Raw genomic sequence first — 25,462 nt, 5'->3', positions numbered from 1 at the left:
TTTGATTATTCTGCGGGATGTTTGCACAGGAATTCCTGTGACTGTGAATGTTAGCTTATATCTGCCAGGTCCATGCTGGCTGATAGCAACACCCTGATTTGTTATGGGATGGGGTAAGAGGAAATGAAACATGGTCTGGGATTGATTGTTTTCATGGTACTAATACATGTGTTAGTGAAGTATCAGTGACTGCCTTGTAGTGGGTAAATATTTTCCTTCTTGTGCAGCTCCTTGCCAATGCTGTAATTTTCCTTTGTGGCAACTTCGTGGGTGCATTTCACAAACGCCAAATGCAGGTTGCTTCGTGGGATTTGTACAGATACACCTTAAAGTGCATTCAGGTGCGAATGAAACTGAAGGTTGAGAAGAGGCAACAAGTGAGTGAGCTAGTTCATGTTATGAATTCCTTGTTTTCGTTTCCTAAGTCTGTATAAATTCATAACGTTGGTGACTAATCCATGCTGAAAGGCTTGGTCTGATCCTTGTGATACCCACCTAGTGTCAAAAATAAGAGCTGTGCCGTGTATAACAAAAGAAGGAAGTTAAAGGGAGGAAGCTGTTCTCTGGGGCTTGTCTACATGAAAATCACAGTATTTGTTACAGGAATGTAATTGCCAGTCATTTTAGTTCCTTTTTTCCTAGAATAAACTGTTCCAGGGACTGGCCTAAGGTAACTTGAGAATCTGCTCTTAATGCCCTGAAATTACATGTAAGGTAATTTTAGCAGTTAGTTTTATGCTTCCCTTGGTCACCTTTTTTTTGCATTGAATTCTAAAGTATTATTTGTTCTTGTATTTTATTGTCTTACAAACTATTTTTCCTTTGGTAGAAGGAGAAAATTGGGTGTGAAGGGAGAAGAAAATCATATAATAGATTTCGGTATTTATTTCCATAAACTCCAGTGGTATTCAAAGAATAAGCAAGGAACATGAATTTCTTGCTGAGGAAGGATTGTAGAGAGGTATCAAAGCTGAAACTGGGGAACCTTTCCTGGTTTAAATAGAGTTAAGAAGAGCTCTACAAGGCTGATGTGTACCGTGTTCTCTGCCCACCAGTTATTAGATAAAAGGAAGAGGCTGAAAGGTGACTGACCTGATCAAACTGAGAAGAAGAAAATGCCACACTGCTAGTTCTATCTGTTCTCTGATGCTAATCTTGGGAGATGAGATGACAAATATGCATGAAAGCCCTGGCAGAATTTCCCCATGCAGCTGCCAGGGAAGCCTCTGATCACCTTATGCAGGCAGTGTGCTCTCATTTCCTGGGCAATGTGCTCACTTCCATGGGTGTTCAGGATTTTGATTTTGGGAATTTTTTTTTTTTTTAATGGTTGCTTGTTTGAAGTGTAAATGTGCTTAAGTCTATGGAGAGCTTTCTTTTCATCCGTGTTGCAATTTGTCAGGCAATTCTGAGTATCCTTTTTGCCACCCACTTCCTCTCTGTGAAAAAGGTGTGAGAACTGCAATTCAGGGTTCCTCATTGCTTCCTTGAAAACTGAGAGATGTGTCAGCCTCCCATGGCCCTGTTATATTCCCTGGGATTCGGCTGCCAGTTTAAATTCTTTCCCAGTGTTGACTCTCCTAGTACCAAAACAGTAGATAAGGGAAAGGAGGTGTTTCTTTTTCTGGGATCAGTCTCAAACTAAACTGCTGCCTTGCGTAGATAAGTTCTTTGTGCTCAAGGGCTACCTCTTCCCACTGTGATGCTGGAGTATTTCTTCTTGGTGGCAGGCACTAATCAAGTAACCCTGGCAGCTTACTGATGTCTGCACATGGCAGTATTCAGGAAAAGGGGACAAGGATTTGTCTCCAGGGGACAGCATTTAGCATTTTACTTGGCTGCACAATGTGTTAATCTTGCTGTTGATGTTGTCCAAAAAAGTTCCTGCTTGTAGCTGCTCCACACATTTCCTCTTCCATCTCTGGGATGGGAGAGCCCTTCCTGGCTCAAAGTATTCTCTTTTTGTCATCCTCTTCTGCCCAGCAAGTTACCAGGGTCTTCTTTGAAGAATGGGCTCTTGAATCAGAGTCAGTGTAAAATGGTGCCCTGAGTAGTCAAACAATGGAAGTGCATGTGGAGGAGTCTGTTTCTCGTTGAGTTCAAAAGACTTCATTTCAGTGGCACTGTTTCCTGGTTCACTTAAGCTATAGCAGCATGTAGCTGACACTTTTGTATCTGTTGCTGCTTTTCCAGCATTTGAGAATTTACAAATATTTTTAATACTGAATAGATTGTTAGGTACAGAACATAAGCTTTTGTAGAAGCTTTATAGGACAATGCCAATGTAACACTGAGATTAGTGGACAAAACAAAATGTAATTTATCCAGAAAATCTGGTACTGAATACTGAATTTTTCTGTGTGTATGTTTCATGGTTACAAGGGGGTGTCACACCTAGGCCACAAGGAGCAAAAGAAAGAATATGCAACATCCTTGCATAATTGTAAAATCAATAACTTGGAGAACAGCAATGTAAGAGTGTCTTCTGGAAAACCTGACATGCATTACTCAAATAAAGGCGTTTTCGGTTTTGGTTTTTTTAAATGCCTTCTTGCAGTCAATAAAATTCTGCAGTTTCAAACTGCACTGTGTTAATAATTTTGCATAATTGTTTTCACCCCATTCTTTTTAGGAAAATTTGCTTTTATCCATCCTGCCTGCTCATATCTCTATGGAAATGAAGCTGGCAATCATTGAGCGACTGAAGGAAACTAATGATAACAGGCAAATGCATGACAACAACTTCCACAGTTTATATGTAAAAAGGCACCAAAATGTTAGGTAAGTGGAAACTCTAGAACTAATTGTATTAATTGTATAAATTGTATTAATTGTATAAATTTCTGATTCTTATCAGTTCATATGATCCAATGAAATTAAAATTTGAAGGCAGAATTTCAGGCTGAAGTGAGCTTCTTTCCCATTATAATGTGTGTTGAACTGGTGTGCTGTCTTCTAAATCAGGGGAGATACTTGAACCCTTTTTGCTGGAGTTGTTTCCCAAAGAGGAGAGAGGTGCTTTCTCTTAAATGCATTTCAGTAGTTATGCTGACTGTGGAATTGACATATCTTCATATTTCACTTTTCCTGCTTTTTCCTTTTGCTCTTGTCTAGCATTCTTTATGCAGACATCGTAGGATTCACTCGCCTTGCCAGTGACTGCTCTCCTAAGGAACTTGTAGTGATGCTGAATGAACTCTTTGGAAAGTTTGATCAAATTGCAAAGGTAGGTTTACAGTTTGTGCTGTAGGATAAAGGCCTTTGGAAAAAGAAGTCTTTTTGCACAACAGGAGGCAGTGGGGTGTCAGTCCTGAAGTCAGAAAGGCAAGATGCTTTGGCTTTAAAGCTAACTAGCCAAATCACATTAAAACAAAATGTAAAACAAAAATGGGAGATTTAGCAAGCTGCTACTGTAATTCCAGTTCTTGGGTTTGGAGGTTTATCTGTATCATTTAGGAAATTGTCTGATGGTGATTGCAACAGGGCTATAGGAGGTTCTGTGTACAAACTCCACTCAGGAGCTCTACTGTGTTCAGCTTGAAGGTTTGTTTGACTCCACAAATGGAGAACTCTCAGATACACATTTAAATTCATGAATTCAGAGGCATCAGGCAAAGAGTTCATTAGCTTATGAGTGAGCTAAAGAAAGCTTTCTGTTACTAATGGATACTTAGAAAAAGTGAAAGAATGGGGAGTAGTTTAAAATGGTCCCTATTAAGACACACCCTCAGTACTGACCCTTCAGCCTGGCAGGAATTGTTACCACTTCCAGGTGCTGCTTGAGGTTAATTTTTTGCAGCTGTAATCACAAACTCAGGTTTTTATTTCTCACATTACAGGGACTGTATTACCTACATGTTTGTGTGTTGCATTTATGAAATCCTAAACATTTGTCAGAAAAAGCTGGAAAACTGTAACATTATTAATGTAGCAGAGGAGTGAAATTGCTGTAATTAAACCCTTGTGGATGTCATTGAATAAATCCTTAAATATATCACTGATTAAAACCTGACTAAAATGCTGGTAACAATTTTGACTAAATGACATGGCTAATCTTTGTGTTTGTTTGAATTCAGTTGCTGTTAAGTGTTCAAGTCCTGACAAATAAGAGTTATACTATATCTATTGCAATTGTATTGTTTTGAAGCACCTGTAAAGTTATGTCATCTTAGTTGCCAAATGGCAAAATTTCTTTTAATGCTGTATAGAAGCTGAGGTTAAACACATTTGGTCAGGTTTTGTAACTGTTTTGCAGATAGAAAAATAGAAAAAATTCTAAATTTTGAGTGTTATGTTTTAATTTCTCACTCCTGTCTGCAAATTGCACTGTAATGTCTGGATTTAGTGAGTCAAGGTCTTTTGCAACTCTGTGGTTGAGCTGTGAGAAGAGGTTCCTGCTTTTTGTGCTATTTTTGTTCTGCCAGAGAGCGTTCTGTCATCTTTTCCATAATGTACAAGTGCTGCAAGCTCCAGTTTACCCAATAAAAATTGATGGCTAAGCTGGACACTGAGCTGGATGCTGAAGTACAGCAGCTCTAATCCAGGGCTGGGTTTCCCTGCTGATCCCTCTAAGCTTGTCACTTGTGCACTGCTCAGAACCCACTGGGATGGATTAAGATGTGGAGAATGATGGATGTTCTGTTAAGGCTTTAACTGACAAGGGAGAACAGCTCAGTTTGGGAAATTGTCACACATTTGGGCTGATTTTGGAGTTGGTTTAGGAACTGCTGGGGTGCTCCCACAGCAGGTAGGGTTGAACAGCTGGAGATATTGGCTGGCCCAAATTAAGCCATCTCTGCTCATCAGTCAAATACAACACAGCCTTGCAGAATTAGTCCTGGCTTGCTTGCAACCTTTGTAGTTAAAATTATTCAGTAAAGTGTTAACAAAAGACAGTGTGTGAGAGACTTTTTGCTCTCTCCTGCCAGTCATTGGCAGCAGTATCCTCTGTTGCACAGTTAGGAAAGGTTTTTTTTGCTGTATTGTGGGGTTTTTTTATTAGCAATAGCAAACTGTAGTGTGTGCCAGCTTCCTCTTCAGTCATATTTGAAACAACAAAAAACCCCCATTTTGCATCTGCACAGCTACCAGATTGGGCATCTGAATTCCTAAGTTTTTCCTCAGTGCTGGGAGGTTTTATGACACCTCACACTGTTACTTATGAGGCTGCCTTGTAAAAATAGAGGGAAAACTGCCCACAATTCAAATGAAGGTGAAGATTAAAAGATAGATAAATAGATTTCATTCTTCAGATGATAAATTCTATGACAGTTTTATCTTATTTATAGTTTTTCAATTGCTTCCAAGAAAAAGGTGAGAAACTAACAAGGTGGTTCTATTTCAGAAATGCTTTAAGTCATCTTCTTTTTTCTCTCCAGTGAGCGATGTCCAGGCATTCACATGTGGGGCAAAAGAATTAAGCTTTGTTTCAACAAGGACTGAACAAAGCCTGACTTTTCAAACCAGAGCCTTTGGAGCTCTTGGCCTACTTCCAGTCAATTTTTTCCTGTTAAAAAAGTTTGCTGTAATTTTGCAGGAGAATGAATGCATGAGAATAAAAATCCTGGGAGACTGTTACTACTGTGTCTCAGGCCTGCCTGTGTCCTTACCAGTTCATGCCAGGAACTGTGTTAAAATGGGGCTCGACATGTGTGAAGCAATAAAGTAAGTATTACACAGAAGGCTGTTTAAAATATAGATACTGTGAAGATATTGAATAAAGTAATTAGTTTTCTTGTCAACATTCAAAGTGCATTTATTAGCTGTAGTTGGATAGTTCTGATCATAAGTTTGTCTCATCTTTGCACCAAGTGTATGATGAGACTAAAGTTTAACAGATCTCCAGAAGGAGGAGAGAAAATGAAAAGTCTCCTGCTCTAATCCCCTCATGCCTCCCCAGGCAGGTGAGAGAAGCCACGGGAGTGGACATCAACATGAGGGTCGGGATTCACTCCGGGAACGTGCTGTGCGGGGTGATCGGCCTGCGGAAGTGGCAGTACGACGTGTGGTCACACGACGTGTCCCTGGCCAACCGCATGGAATCCGCCGGAGTGCCGGGGTGAGGATCCTCCCTGCCGGGGCTGAATCGCTCTGTCATGGGCCTGGAATCTGTAACTGTGCCATGACACAAATCCTCATCATGGCATGGTGGAAATAGGACAAATGTGTACTTAGCAGAGCTGTAAAACGTTAATATTTTCTGACTGTGTTTTCAATGGGCTATAAAATTCTATTCTTAGGCAAGTGACTGCTTCTTGACCTTCCCTTCATTGGAGAAACATGTGCATCTTCAGCAGGGCATTATGTTGACTTAGCTAATCCATGCTGTACATGGGGATAATTGTACATTTGTGAGTTTAGATAAAGAACAGTTGTGCGTCTTAGGTCAACAAGGCTAAGCTGTGTCTTTACCCAGTGTTTCTGCTAATGTATTGATTAGTCCCACCTGCTTTGTATCAGCTCTATATTCACCAGCCCCACCACTCAAACCTTACAAATGACTCCAAAATTAAAATGCATCAGGGAGTATCCCAGCAGGGAGAGTCTGAGCTGTTGTTTGTTGTGCATTTGCCATGGGCAGAACGAAGGGAAGGGAGTGGTGCTGAATTGGAGAGCTGAATGTAACTTGCCATGTGCTGCTCAGTAATACAAGGATTGGGTTTGAGGTTGGTCTCTTGCATCCTTTTTAAGATGCTCATGGAAAAGAACAAGTATAAATGTTTTTCAAACTCCCCAGCATTTGCATTTTTCTCATTTAGGAAAGTATACTCTTTTTCTGTTTTCTAAGTTAAATTTGAGAATTAGAATTCATCTAAGAACCTCTTTCTTTCTTTCTTTCTTATTTTGGTAGTTTGTACAAAAAAAGGCCATTATAAGACTTTTCCTTTTTTCGTTCCCAAATCAGACCATGATTTTTTTTGGTTTCATGGTAGTCTGTGCAAATTAGATTTTTTTGGTGAGTGGTTCTAATCAGTGACATTGTAGTATTTCTTATTATTTCTATACCTCAGACAGCTTGTAGGTATATGCTTGTAACTTAGAAATTAAAGTGATTTATCAAGTGATAAGGGCTTATGAATATCAAAATACTTCATTGCATTGGCGACTGAAACGGAAAGAAAACTACTTGGAGCTTGGTTAACAGTTCCAACATCAGCCAGGCTGAAGGGTTTGGTGTGTTGATTCAGTGTGATTAAACAAGAATACAGAGTTGTAAAGTTTCTTTTGTTGGTAAAGCAAACAACATGACTCTGAATATGGCACAAAAACATACTTTGTTAGTCACGTTTAGGACCTTTGCCTAATCTTGAAAACGCTGATTATTCCCTTATGGTTGTCAGGTTTATAGTTGATAAGCTGGTAAAGAATTAAGCTAGTTTAGGTTGTCATGCTGATTCAGAAACATTACCCTTATTACTTCCTATACCTGTATAGTACTCGCTTATCTTGTGCTTTAAAACTGGCCAGAGGAAACACCTTCCACTTGTGGAAGACTGAGCCTGACAAGGTAGAAGGGGTATTATTCACTATGCAAATGTTATATTATACTTGTTTCCTGCTCTGCAGGGAAATTATTTGTTGGGGAGTCCTCATTCCAATGTTAGCAATGTTAGCTCCTTTGGAAGCAGCTTTATCATTAGGAGCAGTTAGAAGTTTTGTTTAAAATAGGAAGTATATCTATTTTGAGTTTCTGTAAATGAAGGAATTCTAAAGACTTTTGAAAGGATGCAGGAAAACTTCTAGTTTCATAAGTATTTTCTTTCCAGTGACAGAGTATCCTTGTTCATCTTCCTTGTGATTTCAAAAATTGCTTGTGTTCGTAACAGTGTAATACACTACTAAAGCAGAAAGGATTAGCATGAAACCAAAACTAAGAATGCATTTGTGACCAATTCTCTCTAACGTGTAAATGCCTGAAAGCTCAGCATGCGTTGTTCTCCTGTCAGCATAGGAAACTGGGTGCAGTGTGCTGGGTGTTCTGTCCTGACATGGCAAGGGCAACAGTGCGTGCTCCAGCTTGCCTGTGAGAGCAGCTCTTGGTTATGTGCTTATCCTGGAATCCAGTAGGCAATTAGTAACTGCTGAGAGATCGCTGGCATCTAATTTGGAAGTTTGTAGTAAGATCAGAAATGTCCTGCAGCAGCATGTGATTTGAGGGAGAGGGGGAAGGACGCTTGGTAAAATGCAAAACGGTGAGTCGTGAACAAATGTACTGCCTTTGGCATAAGTGGAAAAGCACAGGAAACTTGCTGCAGTACATGGCGGTGTTTTAAGGTTCAGGGTACAGACATCACACAGAATGCCCCAGTCTCTGTGGCAGAAAATGATGCTTTAGAGCAAACTTGAAAATTTCAGATTTGAGGGTTCACCTTAATTGCAAAACTTTGTAGTCAAGGTAACAATTAAACTTTTTTTTAGAAAATTACCAGTAAACAAATAAAAGCATGCACCCTCTGCAGTTCTTACTGTTGGCTTGAAAAGTACCAAGGAAGTTTTTATTCTTCCCTCTTAGAAGCTACAGTCAGTACTTTTCATGTCTTGGATACATTACCTTCTACAAACCTATGTTCAGCATTAAGGAGGAGAGGTGGATGGGACAGTGATTCCCTTGCTCTCTGTAGTTAGGCAGCAGTGCTGCACACTGCCAGTTTCCATTCTGGAATTGTGCTTTTCCCAACCCTGAGCTAATGGATTGTAGGAGAGTGTCTAACCCCTCTGTACCAAAGAAAAGAGAGAAAAGCATGGGAAGATGAACAATGAGAAAGTAGAACTTAAGAAATGCTGTTTTATGAACTCCCTCCAGCCTCTTGTTGAGAAATTATATTGAAAGATATTACTCATAACTTACGTGGAAATACATGATTTGGGATACTGAGCGAAATAACATTTAAGGGAAAGTGTGAATAGGTACAGAAAAATACTGGCTGCTCTCCTCAGAGCGTGTTGGTGTTGTTACTGTGTTGTCTTGTCCTCGGATTGTATCAGTCAGAAAGGGCAGACTTTCAGAATTCTCCTCAGAGTTCAGAAAAACCTTCTCCAGCTTTCTTTTCCCAGACTTTGTAACTGTCTCCTCCCCTCCTTGTGCATTTCTAGCACAAAGCAGTCCTCGCTTGTGTTTTGTTCATGAGTTTTCCCTGCAGCTCTCACAACCTGTCTGTGAGCCTGCCTGTCTTGTGAGTCATCAGATCTCCTTTGATCACATTTCTTCTTGTTTCGTTTATCTCCATGCTTATTTCAATTTAATTTTATACCGATACTATCTCATTATGGGAAGTGGTTTTTTAGCATGCTTGCTATGAATGATGTACTGTAGTAAAAGATTGCAATATAACTTTAAGTACTGGCAGGATTTTTCAGTTGGCTGCCAAAGCAGGAGATGTCTGAAAAGCAGAAATGTCAGCAGTGGCCATTGAAATGTAAATTAAATGCTTAATGTGACCTTTCTGTGAGTGTTTGGGTCTCTTGTTCTTTCTCCCCTTCTCAGCCGTGTGCACATCACTGAAGCGACATTAAATCACCTAGGCAAAGCTTATGAAGTAGAAGAAGGGAATGGACACCTAAGGGATCCTTACCTTGAATCCATGAATATCAAAACCTACTTAGTGGTCGATCCAAGGGTATGTATGTGTTTTTTAAACATATATATATTTGTTCAAGTATATACACACATTATAAGATCATAGGTTTCTGTGGTGCATACAGTTTTTCATTCAGGAACAGAATTTAAGTGTGGTGTGAGTCATCTGAGCAGCTTGGATTTGGGAGTTCAGATCTGAAAGGACATCCTGCTTTTTTATGACATGCCTATTACATTGAAGGTAGCAAGTGTTATGCTGAAACCTCTTATGTGACCCACTTAGAGTAAAAACACATATTTAATTATTTGTGTGAAATGTCTCAAAAACCCAGTTCAAAAGGTGAGGATGAAGGAATGAAAGAATACCTGTTCTAACTGGCCACTTCCAGCTAAAACATTCCCTGTAAAATAGCATCAGACATCTCCCTCACTATCTGAAAAGTAAGATTCACCTTCTTTTCAGGGTGTGAAGTTAGCAACTGTGGGTTGCTCCTTTAGAGCCTGGTACCTACAAACACCTGGAGTATTGCTATTTTGAATTGGCTTGTGGTTGATGAGTAAAATGTTTCAAATGAAAAAGGAATGCACATGAGAAACTTCTTTCCGTCCTGATCTTTACAGGAAGGAACAGCATAGAGCCACTTTTAATTAGCAAGAAATCAATCTCATCTTGGTTACGTTTTTCAGTACTGCAACCCTCCCCCAGCTGCACACAGCACATACTATCAGAATGAGGACCTATGTCCATTAAAATGGTCTCTGCTCCCTTGAAGATACTTGTGAAATGTTAGAGAATTACCAGTTGTCTCGGTTTATTCTGTAGTTTTAGCTTCCCTGTAGTTCTTCAAGGGTATTGCTGTACACCCCATCTGTACTGCCTGACTCAGCACCTGTGACACAGGGGTATAATCTAATGTGGAGTCTGTAATTTGTGGGATCTTCTAACCACTGTTTGATACACCCCAGCTCAGGTATTTGGAACCTTTTCCCCCTGCTGTAGTGCTGACTGCAAGGAAACTGTATGTGTTTGTAAGATCCTGTGAGTCCTTGCATCACTGAAAATAAACCTGGAAGTTCGACTGGTGCGGTGTTGCAAGTGAAGGCTCGTAAAGGCAGCTGAAGCAATTCATTGTGTATGCTGTGACTTGTTTTAGCTCGCATTAATTAACTGAGATAAAGGAATTGAGGTTGGCTGACATGTTGCTGATGTGTTCAGAGTCCTACTAAACAGCGAGATTTTATAGTCTTAAACTACTCAGTACACAGAGCTTCAGTTTTTTTGTAATTTGTCTGAATTTCTGGTTTCTCCATGAGTGTGTTTTCTTTCTGTTAGTCCAAACAATGCCTATCAAACAATCATCTCCCTAAAACTCGAGTTAACGACGGGCTGAAGATGCGCGCGTCCGTGAGGATGACGCGGTACCTGGAGTCCTGGGGAGCAGCCAGGCCCTTCGCCCACCTCAACCACAGGGAGAGCGTCAGCAGCGACTCTTCCAGTTCCCAAGGCAGGCGAAGGAAGGTGAGGCCTCGAGTGGTTAATGGCAACCTGCAATTACAAACTGCTCCTGGTGTCTACGGTGTGAAACTCAAAACCTGATGTGATTTTTGTGGCTGAATGTCTGCTCGTACCCTCGGTGTTCAGTGTGCACACAGAGCTGAGAGGGTATCTGTGCAACATCTCTTTCTGTCTGGACTGAACCATATTCAGACTGTTAATCTCTCTAGCATACTATAATCATATTATAACTTCAGAGCAAAACTATCTATTTTTCCTATCATTTTTCCATCTTGAGATCCTGCCTGCTACATGGGGCTTTATAAAAAAAAGATAGATGCACTCAATACTTACTTGAAATGTATAGAAAATAAATAGGCCCTCCACATGCTCTCCCTGCAACTGGATTTTGTCAGTAAAGAATTTTTAAGATCAAGAATTCTCAAGGTTTTTAAGATTTCAAAACACAAGAAAACTAATTTTTCCTTCCATCTGCCCTTCCTGAAAGCTGGAAGTAGGAGATGTGCATGCTTTTAGGTGTGGTTCTGGAGCCACAGCTGTAGTAAATTTTAATTTACTACATCCATTCAGGTGTGGAAGTGGTTTTCAGTCTGCTTGCCTCTGCTGGTGCTTGCTTAGTTATTCTAGTGTGTAGAGAAAAATGGGAGGGAAGATCTGTTTACTTGTTTTCTATCAATCTTTTTTTTTCAGAAAACACTCACTTCTCATTTGTTAAAGCAGAAAACATTGCTGGAAAGGGTTGATTTTTATAAACTTTTCTATTTGAGAATGATTCTTGATTTTTTTAAAATTTTTGAATAAAAATGGTTTTGGCAGTTTCTTGATGTTTGTTTTCCATAGTTGTTTGCAATTCAAAGAGTGTGTAACTTATTCTTAATTCCTATTTTATTTAGGAAATACCTTTGTGTTCTACTGGGCGCCAGAGAACTTCTGATAGGTTTGTCAAGTACCTTCTTTTCTTTTTTTTGTGCTTGTGTGCTTCTCTTGCAGTTCAGTGTGCTGTAAGCATGTGATCATTTGGTTGATTAATCACTGTGTGTATGGTAGTCCTGCCTTAGAAAGGTTAAGCTAAATCTTTGGCCTTTAGAAGATTTCTCAGCTCATGTTTGTTATTGTTAGCAGACTCTAAAAGGAGCTTCCCCCCTCCTTGTCTTACTGGCCCCTCAGTCATTCAGATTCCATTTTGCTTGCTGGGCTGCAGCAGGGTGGAAGGGAATTGGGAAGGGAGAGCCCCAAAGAGCAGTGGAAAGATTTGGGTTTGGTTAGTGTTATTAATGTTTGCCATTACAATGTGATAAAGAATTGGCACTTACAAGGCTGCCTGTAGCATTGAGTTAAATAAGGAGCTGATTTTCACTTGTGGAACATTCCCTCAGATTGTCAAAATGCTGTCTTGAAAAGTGCATTATTTGAGTAACTAGAGAAATACTTAGTAAAGTACTCATGGGTGTATGTTTTATCAGTATGGCACATTCTGGTTTGACTTTTCCCTGGAAGCTTGCCCCACTGTGTGCTGAGAAAGTGTGCTCTGTACCCATTACTTGTTTCTGAGTAGCATTTGTCACACAGACTTCATTTCATCCTCAGAAATTCATCTCAGAAGGGAAGGATAGAGGAAGATATTTATGATGAAATGATGTCAACCATTGAAGGCCTCAGTTCAACTAAGTATGCAGTGCTTAAATTTTTTCTTCATCTTTTCTTTGAGATTAACCTGCATTCTCAATTTAGGCCTAGATCTAAAATTTACTTTTGCAAAATGAAGAATCATCAGGATTTTTGTCTTGCCCTTTTTTTGGTCTTTGTTTTTTACTTAGTTTCTTTTTCGATTTAATTTGAATATGAGTTACTGCACTATTATAGCAAGCTGGTGATCAGTCTTGCCGTTCAATGTGGTGTGGCACTATGAATTAGGAAAATCATTGCTTTGTCTCTTATGAGTGTCCCAAAGTAATGAGCTGAAATGCAGTGTAGGATGGGATAGGAAATTAATGTTCATGCTTTCTTTATTAAAACAAGAAGTTTCATGAAGTGGGTGCTGTCCTGAACAAAAAAACTATGCATGAAGTCAAAATAGAGTTGCTTTAGTGTCTGGCTCACTGAAGGCAAATGGTCTGTCAGGTGCAGGTAATTCCTTTGGCAGTACATTTGCATTTAAAAGCAGACAAACAGAGAAATGCTGGTGGTTTGGTCTTTTTTTGTTTTGTTTTAATTTAAAATACAATATTTGAATTCCTAATAATGTAAAACACTGAATTTGAGAAGAAAAATTCTTTCATCTAAATTCTAGGAAGGCTGTGCCTCAGGCATTCCTAATAGGAATCTGATATTGTTAAGGGAAAGTTTTTGGAGGCTGTGAGCCCTCTCTAACATCTGCTGTTATACTTTCCTATTTGTAAGCCTTCAGGAAGGTTTGGAGTTACACATTTTTTGTGTTGCTGGCAGATGCTGCTGTCTGTGAGTGTTGTGGATCTGCCTGTCAGATGTATAAAAACATAACCACTGGTTTGTTCTACTATGAAACATAAAGACCTTGCAGAAGCATCAAATGTGTGTTGAGAGTGGCACTCTCAGCCCATGAGCTGTGGGGTCTCAACTGCAGCGATGATTTTGTGTCTTTGTCCTTGGCTCCTTGTAACCCCTGTCTCTCTCTGGCTGCAGTCCGTGGTGTGGCAAATCAGATGACTTCTGTGGATTCTCACTGATCTTTGCAGAACCTGGTCTTGAAAAAGAGGTTGGTAAGAGCAAAATAATCCTTTTTGGTCTTTGATTTGCCCTTCAGAGCAGCATAAGGCTATGTTTGAAATTTTTCATTCTGAAACTGGATTCTGGAGGTGACTGCACATCCTAAGAGGTTTTTGGTAACTAATGGAAAGCAGATCTCATGAGTCATTTGAGCCAGTCATTCTTCCATGAGAATGTAAATTCTGAGATTAAATGAGATTGTCTCTAATCTGTGATCAAATTCTTGCCATGAGGGAGTTCGTGGGAGTTTGGCAATTTTTCTATATAAACTACTTCTCTCAAAAGTAAAGAGATTTAAAGAAGGGAAAAAAAAAAAGGATTTCTGCATCCATAATAAAAATACTTTGTTTTCTGTGGCTGTTTCATTGTAGATATAATACTGTTTGTTAGGTGCAGTGTACTTTTTCTGTTTGAATAACTGCTGTTTAATTTGCTGCCCTGTGGATTAGTTACTGGTGTGGGTCTGTACATTCACTTTAGGTTTACTTCTGTGTATGTCCTTTTTTGATAAGGATTTTGACCATGGGCATCTGTGGAGAGCTGATTTACATACTGCCTGGATTTCCCTCTAGGTTGGAAATTATCCTTTAGACTGGGCTGTTTTTCTTGAAAGATATTCAAGTGTTTTTTTTTGTTTTTTTTTTTTTTTTGGGGGGGTGGTGATTTTCTTTTGTTCTCTTTTAGTTCTGGATATATTTTTAATAATACAGTATAAACTTGTATATATGTGTCATCACAAAAATGTAATAAAATTAAGAAAAAACAGCCCTGAAAGTGACCCTGATGCTTTATTCTTTGTCTTTCAGTATCGCACCATTCCTATTCTAAAACTCAAGAGTTACTTTGCCTGTGCCAGTTTCGTGTTCCTCTGTATATTTGTGATCCAGATGTTTATCATGCCAAAGTAAGTGCTGGGTATTTTAATTATTTGTAATTCAAGTTAACCAACAGCTAAAGTGAACCTCATGTGCGTGGAACTTTTTGGAGTTCCTGAAGGGTTACATTTCAAGAAACATACATTAATTTACTCCATGATAAAGGAGTGCATTCATGTTGTTGGCATAAGAGCCTAGACATCAGTATGAAAATAAAATAGAAATATTTCTTTATAGTACAGACATGGAGATGGTCAGTTAAGTGAGAAATATTATTTTATAAGAACAGTTGGCTGTAAGGACATTGAGCAGTAGAAAGATGGTGTTTAGCTGGTTAAACTCTGCTCAGTGATCCTTTTCTGTAGAGCTACAAAGAGCTACTTTGAGCTGCTTCTCACACCTCCGAGAAAGCAGATGATGGATAATTCTGAAGTTTATGGCACGTTTGTTTTTTGTGGCTGTTGCAGTGCAGTTTCCATGTGGTTTATGCACACGGCAGTGGCTCAGGCCAACAGGAGCAGAATCTCTGAAAGCAGTGGTTGTGTAACAGAGCAACCATAACCTGTGTGATGTTGTGGTCATTCAGTGCTATTTGAAGAAAAATCATATTTAAACTTGGTTTGTTTAGTGCTTTCTTCTTCTGTTTAGAACTGCAAAACTGGGAATCTCCTTTGGAGTTGTTGCAGTCATTATTGTGCTCATTTTGTTTGTGTGCTTTGCTGAGAAATGTCTGGTAAGTTTACTTTTTAAAAACACTTCCTGTTTTCAAAAGTGGATGGATATATTTCAGCAACTTGGTCTATCTTTTAGGCTGATGAAATTTTAGTAACTTCAATAGGAGTTACAGGAGCCTTGAACCTCAGGTTACCAGAAGATTCCATTGCCTGAAACAGATTTTCATGTCTGAAAATTCTCACAGGAGTTCAGAATTATTTGGGTGCAAGAATAGATGGGTAGGAGGGAGGAGGCGGGGTTGATTTTCTTAAAATGTATTTTTATTTTTATGTTGGTCATTAATAGTAATTTTGGTTGTAAATACTGTTACTTTCTGTACTGGAAACAATATTGAAACAAGTTGGAACAGAAGATCAGTTTTCATAATAATTTATGAAGTGTAGTGAAAATTACAAACAAATGAATAATTTATTGGCAACAATTTCATAGCTGTTAGAATTCCAAATTCACCATTACATCAGTTAGGACACTTTGCACTTGTAGTTCCTTTTTCTTTGCATTATTAAACACATGAAATTACTGTTTAAAAATATACAGTGACAGAGAGGGCCCATAGTGATGGAGAGTCCAATGTTACAAAGTAAAAAAAAAAATCTTCAATTCAAGAGAACTGCCTGGGGGCAGGGTGGGGAGAGGGAAGGGATTTTAGAGAAGGGATTTTAGAATGTTCCTTGCACTCATCAAACCTGCACTGTGCCAGAGCGAGGGTGAGAGAGAAGTCTGAGGTGCTGCTGAGGACAGGCACCACCACTGCACTGCAGCATCCCAGGGTGGGGATGGAGCTCTCCCAGCAGAGAAACGGTCTCTTACAGAGCCACGTTCAAGCTGTGTAAAGGGGAAAGAAAAAATAGGAGAAAACTGCACTCAGGACATGGGATAAAGATTTATGATTCATTTAATACTATGGTTAGACAGATATATGGATCTTATGTATGTATGGTATTTATATATATATAGATGGATTTTTGCATACATGTCTGTAGAGAGAGAGGTGTGTGTACATGCATTCAGGTGTTTTTTCTACATGTGTAGAAACACATGGAGAAAACAGAAAATTCCAAGACTGCAGTTGCATCAGACTTGAGTTTTATGCTAGGAGTGTTTTGGTGCAGTATCACGGAATAATGCTTGCAGTCATTAAAATTATATGCTTTACTGAATGTTCTTCTCTACAGCAACAATTGGAGGATATGGGGATGGCAAGAATGGGGACTGCCTATGGTTGGTTTTGATTTAGTAATCTGAAAATGTAGTTCCAAATATAACATTTTAGCTCTATAACTAAAAAAATACAAATTTTTTACTGAGTTTTTATTTACTTTTCTCTAGAACTTTCAAACAGGTCATAATTCTGTATTTTTAAAGCAAAATTTAGAAAATTTTAGCACCCAACCCCATTGAAGAAAGGAAGCATTGTCTCTGTTTTCAGTTGGGGAAAGGTGTTAAACATTGACTCTGAATGACAAGATTCAAAGTTCTAAATTAGAATTCCAGTGAAGGCTCTTGACACTCTCCTGTAGCAAAAAGGTCAGCTTTATATTTAGAAATATTTCTTCCCCTGTATCAAACTGTTATCTGTTACTGAAATGAATTAATTTTGTTTACAGAAGTGCTGCTCAGATCAGTGGCCTTTCCTGCGCCATCTGTGTGCTGTCTCAGAAAAGGTGGAAACAATGCCTTTGCTTAGGCTTCCTTTAGCAGTCATCACTATAGCTGCCTTGCTGATTATAGCCATTTTTAATATGGTAAGTAATCACATTAATTGATGAATTTATTGTAACATGCACAGTTTAAGTAACTTCCTGTATTCTTTTCATGAAGTACCAGTTTTTGCTGCTTTTTCTAATGCTGATTTGCAACGAGTTGATTTCCACAGGGATAGTGCATGATGTCAAGTAAAAGCACCCAGTCTGTAGAACTGAAAGTACATGTAGATAGATTTCAGTTCTAGTTTGCACCACCTTTTCTTGTTTTCAAGATGGCACTTATAAAAACTCCTGATTGTAACCCTCATCACTAAGATGGTGTTCCTTTTTTAATGTGGCTTTAAAGGTTTGGCTGTGGCAGGCAGCACTTCAAGCAGTTCTCTGTGGTATTTGCACTCACTAGCAGTAATGTAGATGAGGGAGGGCTCTTTGAAAAGCAAAGGCGTTGAGGATAGTTACTGCTGGAGTAAGATGGAAATGGCATCTGTTTTATAAATTTAGTTTGAATAGTGTATTGCACCTGGGGTATGTACCTTTGAATAACTGTGCTGTGTTTTTTATTTAAACAAGCTCTGTGTGTTAACAGTTCCACCTAACTGATAGTTAACTACTAAAACTGATGTCCTCCTGATCCTTTGTGTTTGTTTGCCTTGCCATTCTTCTGATTCCACAGGGAGTTCATTCTGAAAGCAATACTGCAGAAAATGCTTAATTTTCTTTTGTAGGGTCTTTTTTCCGCTGGCTTAGGTCCTTGAATTGACTCAGTGGTGTCATGTGAACACCACCAGAGGCAGCTTGAAAGAAAACAGGAACAGCAGCTGTGAAACTGGGGGATGAGACAAAACCACATGTTTGTGCCAGATAGCTGCTAGATTAACACAGCCATAATGTAAAACTTTACCCCCAATCAGAAAATAAGTAAATTTTAACCTTCTTGCAGCTTGTGTGTGCAGATATGTTTAATACAACTACATGGGATGCCATTGTAGTTCAACATTTATTCAGTAGCACTGAAAAGACAACCAGATCAGCACTCTGTATAATACATGGAGAAAAAACTTAAAATCAGTGACTATCTGCTAGCACATTTGTATGGTGGTTTTGTTGATGTGTTTTGTTTTGTGGTTTTTTTCCCTCCTCTCCAATAAATCAAGACTACTGAAAAGAACAAACCTGCCAACTTTACTGGATCAAATGACCTGTGTGCTACCACAAATGTGAGTAGAGTACCATCTTAATTTCTAGGATTAAAATGAAATGAGTCTTGGATGGTGGGTATAGAATCATAGAACATCCTGGGTCAGAAGGGACCCACAAAGATCATCAAAGTCCAACTCCTATCATATAGATGGATGGCTGTATTTTGATATATTTTCTTTTTATTTATAAAGTTAGGGGTTTTTTTAATTGTTGAACAAGACTTGCTCATGACACAAGGCAGTTATAAGGGATATTTTCTGTTGTTATATATGGCTTTCCTGTGCATCCTGTAGGGATTTGCAGAAGTCTGGAGTACTCATGTATAAAACTGAAGTTTTGGTTTATTTTGATCTCTCAGCATATTTGAAGGGTATTCTCTAGCATTTCTGTAAAGCTAAATTCAGCATAATACACAAAAGCATAATACCCTTATTATTTCTAAGGGTTTCACTTGTTATGTCTTTAATTCCAAAGTAGTATTCTGTTTTGAGTTCATCCAAGTGTTTGGGATGCTCCTTTGCTACCTGGCCATCCCTTCAGATGATGGACATATTTTTGAATGATGTGCAGCAGGTTGTGTGAGGAGTCTTTCATTCACGTGCTTATGACAAATCCTAAGTTACACATATGAAATGCACATTGTATTCATCTGGTAATTTTTTGTTCTTGCATGTTTGTAAATCAGACTTTTGGAAACACAACTCATTCCTGCGTTGAGGAAACAGTAAGTAGTGAGTGCATCTTATTTGAAAGCCAGATCTTTGAATGTCATCTATATTACTGCCAAGTGGCAGGTTCTGTTGCTCTATAAAAAGTAGCTTTTTTAGGTATCTGACAGCAGAAAATTTCTTTATGATATCAAGATTATTCAGCTGCTGTTGTTGTGCTGAGTAAAGTATGGCTTTGCAGTTTTTTGAAATTTCAGACTTAAAAGTAGGTCTAAAGCTCTAAGGAAAAAACCAGCAGAACAGGGTGATGACAATGTTTGAGTCTGAAAGGTGAGAGCTGTACTTGCAAGTGTCCCAGGAAAGTGTTTTTATAGAGTGAAAGGGCTTAAGTGGCTGACAGACCTCTGTTGGTGTTCTCTACATAGTGGTTCCTTTTTCAGAGGTTTGGTTTGAGGGGAGAGTGTTTGTTTTCTTTTGGAGGTAGACTCAGTGTCTTTAGGATGACAGTGTTGGTATCATGTGTTATATATGGGCTCTGATTAGGAATTGCCTCATAAATTGTTCTGGTTTCATTCACTTTAGCAGAAATGTTAACTGTTTAGCCAAGAATCTCACAGTTCTGTGGCAGGTCTGTATTATTATAGGTGGGAAAACTGTGCTTTGTGCGTAAAGAGAACTGAATTCTTGAGGAGCAGAGTTGCTTGTAGAATAAAGTATGGCAGTTCAGCACCTCACACCTGTGCCCAGGCTGCAGGGAGCAATCCTGTCTACACCTGGTACCATGTTTGGTGCTGCCAGCTGCATGCTGACCTTGGACACTATGCCTGAACTGGGATTCCCCTGGAAAAGTGCTCAGTAATTCCACAATAGGGATAGTGGCCATAGCTTGATAATGCTTTTTAGCATCAAAGTTCTTATGAAGGAGCAGTGTCTAAGGCTGGATAACCAGTCACAGTCTTCACATGTTACTGGGGTAGGAGGTGGGAATGTGGTATCTGCTTAAGGTTACAATGGGAAAGCACAGTCAAAATAGGATTAGAATGCTGGACTTGTTGGTTTAGAGCTGGTTTACTGGACTATGAACTACTTTAGATTAGTCTTGAACTTTAAATAAATAATTGCTTAAATTAATAAACTTCAGGAGATAAATTCTCAATGCTTCAGTTTTTATCTGACACTGCTTACTTATTTTGATGTTCTTCTGTTTAAATATTTTTGTTTACCCATAACAAATTTTAAAAGTAAACTAAAATCAATATTAAGTTTATCCTTTTAGTGCCATTAAAAATAAAGCTTTAAGTGACTGTAATTTCTTTGTTTTAAATTGTAGTGACCATGAATCCAGAACATTTGCTGTGGTTTGAACAGCTCTTAGACATAGGTTCTGAATAATGCAAAGGCTCTTTAAATTCCTCTTTTACAGTATTATGCTTACTGCTGTATATTGGGGTTCATAGCCTGCTCGGTATTCCTTCAAATGAGCTTCGAACTCAAAGTTCTCCTCCTGTCCATTGCTGTGACTGTCTACCTCATCATTTTTAATACCCTTCAGCACAAAGACTTCTATGGCAACAGTACAAGGTGCGCTGTAAATTTTCTTTTCCTTTAATGTTTCATTTAAGGAGGTGTTAGATGTTTGTGCGCTTACTGGAGTATTAAATATCAAAATCATGTGAGCCAGACATTGCAAACTTTATAGAAAAGTTAACAACCTGGAAATAATATTAGGCCATTTCACCTTCTTTTTTTCTTTTTCTTTTTAAACAAAGTGTGTGTTCTCTGAAAACATTCTGTAATGTGGCTTCTGAGATCCCTGGAAGCCTTGGATTACATTAAGGACTAGGAAGTAGAATATTAATGTCATAATAAGGTTGATCTTCTGTTAAGTTATGAAGAAAAGTCTTGCTAAAAGTCTGAGGCACAAGCTGTGCTTGTGAGACCTTGGTAGTCAATAGGATGGTGAACTCTACATGTACTAACCTTACTAAGTGAAGATATTTTGAAAAATAACAGCAATTTACCTGATCTAATTGCAGAAACTGAAAATACTGAAGAGAAATCACATGCAAAGGTTTTATTGTCAATTTTTAAGTCTTTCTCAGATTCCTCAGCGTAGTTTCATAGCTGAGGATTAGAATAAGCTTATTTTGCAGGGGCTGTAACCTGTCAGCACACCTTAAAAAAGCTTGTGTGAACTTAATCATTCATATGATGAGAATTTAGTTTGCATTTGTGAAAATTAATAGATGTGATAAGACTGATCTTACTATGAAAAATATGTGGTGACTCAGATACAGGTATGATTTTACTGCTGTCTTTGTCTTAGGAATTCAGGTTCTTAATTTGTTATTGTCTTTCCTTTCACAAATAAGAGAGTTTCTTTTCCTACCTCAAGGTTTTGTTGGCTATATTTTTGTAGGGCAGTGTGGGATGGAAACTGAAACTCAGTCTGGTGAAAATTAAGATGGCTCCGTTAAGATAAAGCCATGTTTACTTGAACATCTCACTACAACAGCTGCTGAAAAAGGTTTCAGCACCCAGTGTGTCCTGATGTGAAATGAATCATTCCATGTATTGCACTGTCAGATAATCCTTTCTTGTTGTTAGGACAGGACCTGTCCCCAGGCAGTCACTGGCACAAACACACAGTGACACTGTGGTGCAAGTGTGAACAAACATGCTTTTCCCCTCACCTCCTAGCCCAGCTCTCCATTGTGCAGATTTTCTTTAAAGCATACAGATGACTTTGTACTGCTTTCTTATTTTCAGGTTTTTCATCAAAGAGCCAAGGATAATGACTAACTTATATCTGGTTCTGTTTTACATAACCCTAGTTTTACTTGCAAAACAGGTATGTATTTAAAATGTAATCACGTAGTTCCTTTACTTGCAGCAAGTTGATTTAAATAAAATGCAAAAGTTTTGTTCCTGGAAATTGTGCTTCAAATTAGTATATATTTTTATCTTTTTTTAATATTCTGGTCTTGAAGATAACATACTTGTAATTAGTTACTGGTAATGCAAAAAATTTTTACTGTGAAAGGATGGGAATATTTTTCTAGTTTTCAACAGTGTTTGCATCACAGACATGAGAACTTCCTGGTTCTTCCACTTTTGATCTATCTGTATTTATATATCAGTATTCATTCCAAATCAACATAGCAATTCAAGATAAAAATAACCATCATATTATTAAAGTGTCATTTTGGTAAATACACCTGATGGTGCCAAATGACATTTGGTCTTAGTGGTTGTTTCATATTTTTCTGACCTTTGCTCTCTAAGCACATTTTTCATAACTATATAGACCCAAAAGGCCTTGAAGAAACTATTGCTACTATACTTCTTGAGAAAATTGCCTAATATTTTTCAACGAGTTATTTTATGGATTTATCCTATCTGGTCTCTTTGCAGATTGACTATTACTGTCGACTGGATTGTCTGTGGAAGAATAAGTTTAAAAAAGAGCATGAACAATTTGAAACTATGGAGAATGTTAACAGGCTTTTGCTGGAAAATGTACTTCCAGCACACGTTGCTGCATATTTCATTGGAGAAAAACGAAATGAGGTATGTTGAGTCTCTCCTATGTGAAGGACAGCAAATTGGACTTCTGTGATATATATAATGATGCGAAAAAGAACAGAATGTAAACTTCTGCAATCCTTGCCTCTTATTTGTATTCCAAGACCTTTGTAAACCTGAGAACCTGTTAACCTGATGGCCTCAGAAAAATGCAAACTTTTAGTGTCAGTCACTGAAATCTGTTCTCAGAATTTGGCAAATATTTAAACGAGATTTACTGCTTTCCAAAGCCTGTATTTTACCAGAGGATAGGTCATAGTTTTTAGAGAAATTAGTTGACGAACAGATAATATCTCCCAAAGAGAAGTTCACTGATAATGAGGGGTTTTTTTAAAGAAATCTCATTCTGCCAGCATGTCATCAGAGTGAACAATGCTGTGTCTCAGAAGATTGGCAGCGTCCAAGTAGATGAAAACCTTTAAGATACCTTTAAGGAATCTCAGCTTTTCCTTAGGCAAATCCACTTTGTTAATGTTTCTGATAGAATAAAAGACGTGGCTGACTTCATAGGAAAGCTGTAATTTGTTTACTGGTTACAGACAATTGTCATGAGTGTGAGCACTTGTAGGTGAACGTGGCTGCTGACCATGTGTGGGTTTATTGTTTTCCTTTAGGACTGGTACCATCAATCCTACGACTGTGTCTGTGTCATGTTTGCATCGGTACCAGATTTTAAGGTGTTTTACACTGAATGTGATGTTAATAAAGAAGGCCTGGAATGCCTGCGGCTGTTAAATGAAATCATTGCTGATTTTGATGAGGTAATTAAGCTTCTTTCAAAAATGCACTGGATTACATATTTACTGCAAAATAAATGTTTCACTAGATCTCTGAGCATTAGAGGGGGGAAAACTATTTTTATACCGAATTTATATTCTGACTTAGTCTTGCAGTCTTGAAACATGTATTCCCATCTGGTTGGGATTTCCAAGTACATCATCTAATCCATTAGAAGTATAGTTTTAAAGTCATGAATTTAAAGACTTTATTTCAGTACTTCAGTATCACAGTATTTCTCCTGTGAATGGGTAGAGTAAAACTGTGAACCTAATTTTCAGTATTTTATCTAATCTTCATGTGAGTGATAGTATTGCTAGAGATGTTTAATGCTTATTGTAGACAGTATAAAATTTCTGGTTAAGTACACTGAAATTTGGTATTAAAGTCTCAAGTTTTTGTTTTCTTTCCATTCGAACAGCTCTTGTTAAAACCTAAATTTAGTGGTGTTGAAAAAATAAAAACAATTGGAAGCACTTACATGGCAGCAGCTGGTCTCAGTGTTACACCAGGCCAGGAGAACAACCAGGTACGTTGGCTCCGAATCTGCCTTCAGTATTCTGTGGTGAAAAGCTGTGTTCAAAGTAACAAAATGTAACCTGATACAAAAGAGTAAATCGTGAAGGGTGGCTTCCTGAAATACGGAAAAAGGTGACAAGAGTGTATTGTCTCCTGCTGAATTAAATATTTATCTCTTAGTTTCATTTTATTTCCAAAGCAGATATTAAGTCTGTAATCCCAGCATACTTCTTACATCTTTCATCTTTGATTCCAGTAGTTTAACATTCCTAGATGCCTAACAGAAGGGCTCTAATAATAGGGGACTCAAAGAATGGGAGCCAAAGGAAAGGCCGTCTCGGAATTGACAGTAGGCTTTTTGTGATACCTGAGAACTGGCACAGAAAGAGAATCATGAAGTGCCACATTAGGTCTGAAAGTGTTTGTCACCCAGAAGAATTTCTCTGGCTCGTTTTCAGTATAGCAGCTTTGTGTATGACATTAAGATGCATACAATAATACACCCAAAATATGTAAAATTAAAGCTGAAATCCTAAAGGACAAATATTAATTTGTTATAAAATTTAATCATATCACGCTTGTTGCCTCACAGCCATCCCAGCTGAATTTAATGGAGTTTTGAAATTCTGCAGTTCTGGTTACAAGGACGAGTGATCTCATGCTTATAAACACTCCAGGTCCCTGCCAGTACTGCTTTGGAATAGCAGCCTGACGCAGCCTTCCATGTTGTAATTTGATCATTATTATGTATTATGACTTGCACAGGATAGGGAAAGGCAGCATGCTCACATTGGGATTATGGTGGAGTATGGAATTGCCCTGATGAGTAAACTGGATGGCATCAACCGACATTCCTTTAACAACTTCCGCCTACGTGTTGGTAAGTACTGCTTGTGGAGAATGTGAACTCCACAGCTCAGACAAGTGAGAAATGAGGTGGGATGATGTAGGTCCAAGTGCTGAACAGCCAAAGGCTGTCTGGTCAGCTTTTCAGACAGGCCAGGCTCCTCCATGGATGGGCTTTTCTCATCACTGGAGGGAGCAGCAGGAACAGTGCAGCTGGATGAACTTGGAGGAAATGAAAGGTACAGATGAAGAGTGAAGTACCCTGTTAGTGGCTGTTGACTAGACAGTATTGTCATTAACAATGCTTATTTCTGTATTAAAAGTAGAAGAGAAAGACTTTTGCTTTGTGCCCTAGACTTCCTATTTTACGAGTGAGTCGCTTCACATTTCCCGAGCCACAGTATGAATATTTATAGAACAGTACTGATTGCTAAAAAGGTGTTGCAGTTAAGTTATCGGATGGTTTTTTCACCTGAAGCTATAGCTAACAATGAAGCTGGAAGTCACATCACTTCCTGCCTCAGCAATGACACCTGCTTGTGTTTATGCAGGAATCAATCATGGCCCGGTGATCGCTGGTGTAATTGGTGCCCGGAAGCCTCAGTATGATATTTGGGGCAACACTGTTAATGTTGCAAGCCGAATGGAGAGTACGGGGGAACTTGGCAAGATCCAGGTAAACGTATGAGCCTTGCAATGTCTAAGGCATTAGT

At 38.6% G+C, this 25,462-nt stretch overlaps 1 protein-coding gene across 6 annotated transcripts in view; it reads left to right on the top strand.

Moving 5' to 3' along the window:
• Positions 1 to 25,462, top strand: part of ADCY7 (adenylate cyclase 7) — a 60,746-nt gene that overhangs the window by 32,411 nt on the left and 2,873 nt on the right. For 4 of the 6 annotated variants that reach the window (XM_017740844.1, XM_017740847.1, XM_017740846.1 and 1 more), the window contains 22 exons: positions 228 to 377; positions 2,633 to 2,781; positions 3,115 to 3,226; positions 5,537 to 5,664; positions 5,900 to 6,058; positions 9,485 to 9,617; positions 10,911 to 11,096; positions 11,987 to 12,030; positions 12,681 to 12,761; positions 13,755 to 13,827; positions 14,645 to 14,742; positions 15,362 to 15,446; positions 17,056 to 17,193; positions 18,309 to 18,371; positions 19,040 to 19,078; positions 20,446 to 20,603; positions 21,792 to 21,873; positions 22,437 to 22,592; positions 23,222 to 23,368; positions 23,806 to 23,913; positions 24,669 to 24,783; positions 25,301 to 25,425. In XM_017740844.1, coding sequence (XP_017596333.1) covers positions 228 to 377; positions 2,633 to 2,781; positions 3,115 to 3,226; positions 5,537 to 5,664; positions 5,900 to 6,058; positions 9,485 to 9,617; positions 10,911 to 11,096; positions 11,987 to 12,030; positions 12,681 to 12,761; positions 13,755 to 13,827; positions 14,645 to 14,742; positions 15,362 to 15,446; positions 17,056 to 17,193; positions 18,309 to 18,371; positions 19,040 to 19,078; positions 20,446 to 20,603; positions 21,792 to 21,873; positions 22,437 to 22,592; positions 23,222 to 23,368; positions 23,806 to 23,913; positions 24,669 to 24,783; positions 25,301 to 25,425 — 2,529 coding nt within the window. The remainder of the gene's footprint in view (positions 1 to 227; positions 378 to 2,632; positions 2,782 to 3,114; positions 3,227 to 5,536; positions 5,665 to 5,899; positions 6,059 to 9,484; positions 9,618 to 10,910; positions 11,097 to 11,986; positions 12,031 to 12,680; positions 12,762 to 13,754; positions 13,828 to 14,644; positions 14,743 to 15,361; positions 15,447 to 17,055; positions 17,194 to 18,308; positions 18,372 to 19,039; positions 19,079 to 20,445; positions 20,604 to 21,791; positions 21,874 to 22,436; positions 22,593 to 23,221; positions 23,369 to 23,805; positions 23,914 to 24,668; positions 24,784 to 25,300; positions 25,426 to 25,462) is intronic. The other 2 variants (XM_017740849.1, XM_017740848.1) reach the window with 2 other exon arrangements.

This window comes from Corvus brachyrhynchos, unplaced genomic scaffold (genome assembly GCF_000691975.1).
Source record: "Corvus brachyrhynchos isolate BGI_N302 unplaced genomic scaffold, ASM69197v1 scaffold26, whole genome shotgun sequence".
In the NCBI taxonomy this organism is placed as follows: domain Eukaryota; kingdom Metazoa; phylum Chordata; class Aves; order Passeriformes; family Corvidae; genus Corvus; species Corvus brachyrhynchos.
This window is presented reverse-complemented; position numbering and strand designations above follow the sequence as displayed.